This window comes from Theropithecus gelada, chromosome X (genome assembly GCF_003255815.1).
Source record: "Theropithecus gelada isolate Dixy chromosome X, Tgel_1.0, whole genome shotgun sequence".
In the NCBI taxonomy this organism is placed as follows: domain Eukaryota; kingdom Metazoa; phylum Chordata; class Mammalia; order Primates; family Cercopithecidae; genus Theropithecus; species Theropithecus gelada.
This window is the reverse complement of record NC_037689.1, coordinates 18,043,610-18,045,125: the sequence shown is the minus strand read 5'-3', so window position 1 is coordinate 18,045,125 and position 1,516 is coordinate 18,043,610. Positions and strand designations below refer to the sequence as shown.

The 1,516-nt window shown below is 46.3% G+C and overlaps 1 protein-coding gene across 1 annotated transcript; it reads right to left on the bottom strand.

Annotated features, from left to right (window-relative positions):
• LOC112615043 (uncharacterized protein C4orf3 homolog) lies at positions 1-530 on the bottom strand. The gene has a single exon (XM_025371686.1). The coding sequence runs from the start codon at positions 500-502 to the stop codon at positions 302-304; it is 201 nt and encodes a 66-aa protein (XP_025227471.1). The 5' UTR covers positions 503-530; the 3' UTR covers positions 1-301.
• Positions 531-1,516: the final 986 nt, after the last annotated feature.

The window sequence follows — 1,516 nt, the reverse complement described above, 5'->3', positions numbered from 1 at the left end:
TTTTTTTTTTTAAGTATAAACGCTTTTTATATTCAGCCCCTGTAAAGCCATTAGATGTTGGAAAGTTTTTAAACACGAACCCAAGGGTTTAATTTTAACAACTTAGCTAGGAATGGGTGAAATCCTACCCATTTAATAGAGTTCTGCAAACTAGTAACAAAGTGTAAAACGAAAGGAAGGGTCCCTTGGAGATGTGAAATTCTTCTGTTGAGAGTCTTGTCTTCTTTATTCAAGAAGTTTGTAGCCATTTTCAGAATTCACTCAAGAACCAACTTCTTAAATTTAGATATCAGCAAACGAGTCATGGCAAAAAATACACAAAGAGAAACACCACCACATCGAAAAGCATGAAGAGCCAGAGGTCCAACCAGTAGGAGTGTTTGGGAAGCCCGTTTGCCCCAGACCGAAGCCGCACATCGAGGTTCTGCCTCTCTCCCTCGCTCAAGACTCGCCGCTCCCGGAGACCATCTCGACCATCAACACCCCGTGCGTCCACCTCCATCTTGCTCCTGCAGCTTCCTAACAATCCCAGAAACTCCAGCTCCGGAAACTTCTAAGGAAATCTATAACCAGATAAGTGAGCATGGTGTGAGTTTAGCAAGCATCCAGGTAAATAAGTGTGCGTGACACATGAGAGCGTAAAGTTGGAAAGGGAAGGGCGTTTGAAAGCGCGTATCGTAAGACCAAAGAAAACACACCTGCAGTTTGTCTCAAAGCTACGTCTTGAGACTGAGGAGAAAGGAGGAAAGGAAAACAAGTTTTTAAAACACAGTTTGAAGCTAAGCTGGGTCTCACTCTATTGCCCAGGCTGCAGTACAGTGGAGCAATCATGGCTGACTGCAGCCTCGACTTCCCAGGACCAAGTGATCCTCCCACCTCAGCCTCCCAAGTAGCTGGGATTACAGGCGTGAGCCACCGCACCTGGTCTCTTTTTCTTTCTTGTTTTTAAAAGATATTTGAAATTTAGCTTTATATTCTGGTCAGGCACAGTAGCTCACACCTGTAAACCCAGTGCTTTGGGAGGCTGAGGCAGGAGGAATTCTTGGGCCCAGGAGTTTGAGACCAGCCTGAGGAATATAGCAAGATCCCATCTGTACAAAAAATTAACAAAAAGTTAGCCAGGCATGGTGGTGTGCGCCTGTGCTGTCCCAGCTACTCAGGAGGCTGGAAATGGGAAGGTCATTTGAGTCCTGGAGGCTGAGGTGCAGTGAGCTATGATCACGCCACTGCACTCCAGGTAGGCAACAGAGACCCTGTCTCTACAAAAAAGAAAAAAAAATGGTCACAGCCATGCATCAGCAGATGTCCAATAATTCCAATGATAGCTGTAATAGTAAGAAAATGACAGGCCCGGCCGAGTGCCGTGGCTCACGCCTGTAATCCCAGTACTTTGTGATGCCGAGGTGGGCAGATCACCTGAGGTCAAGAGTTGGAGACCAGCCTGGCCAACATGGTGAAACCCCATCTCTACTAAAAATACAAAGAAGTAGCCGGATATGGTGGTGGGCACCTGTAA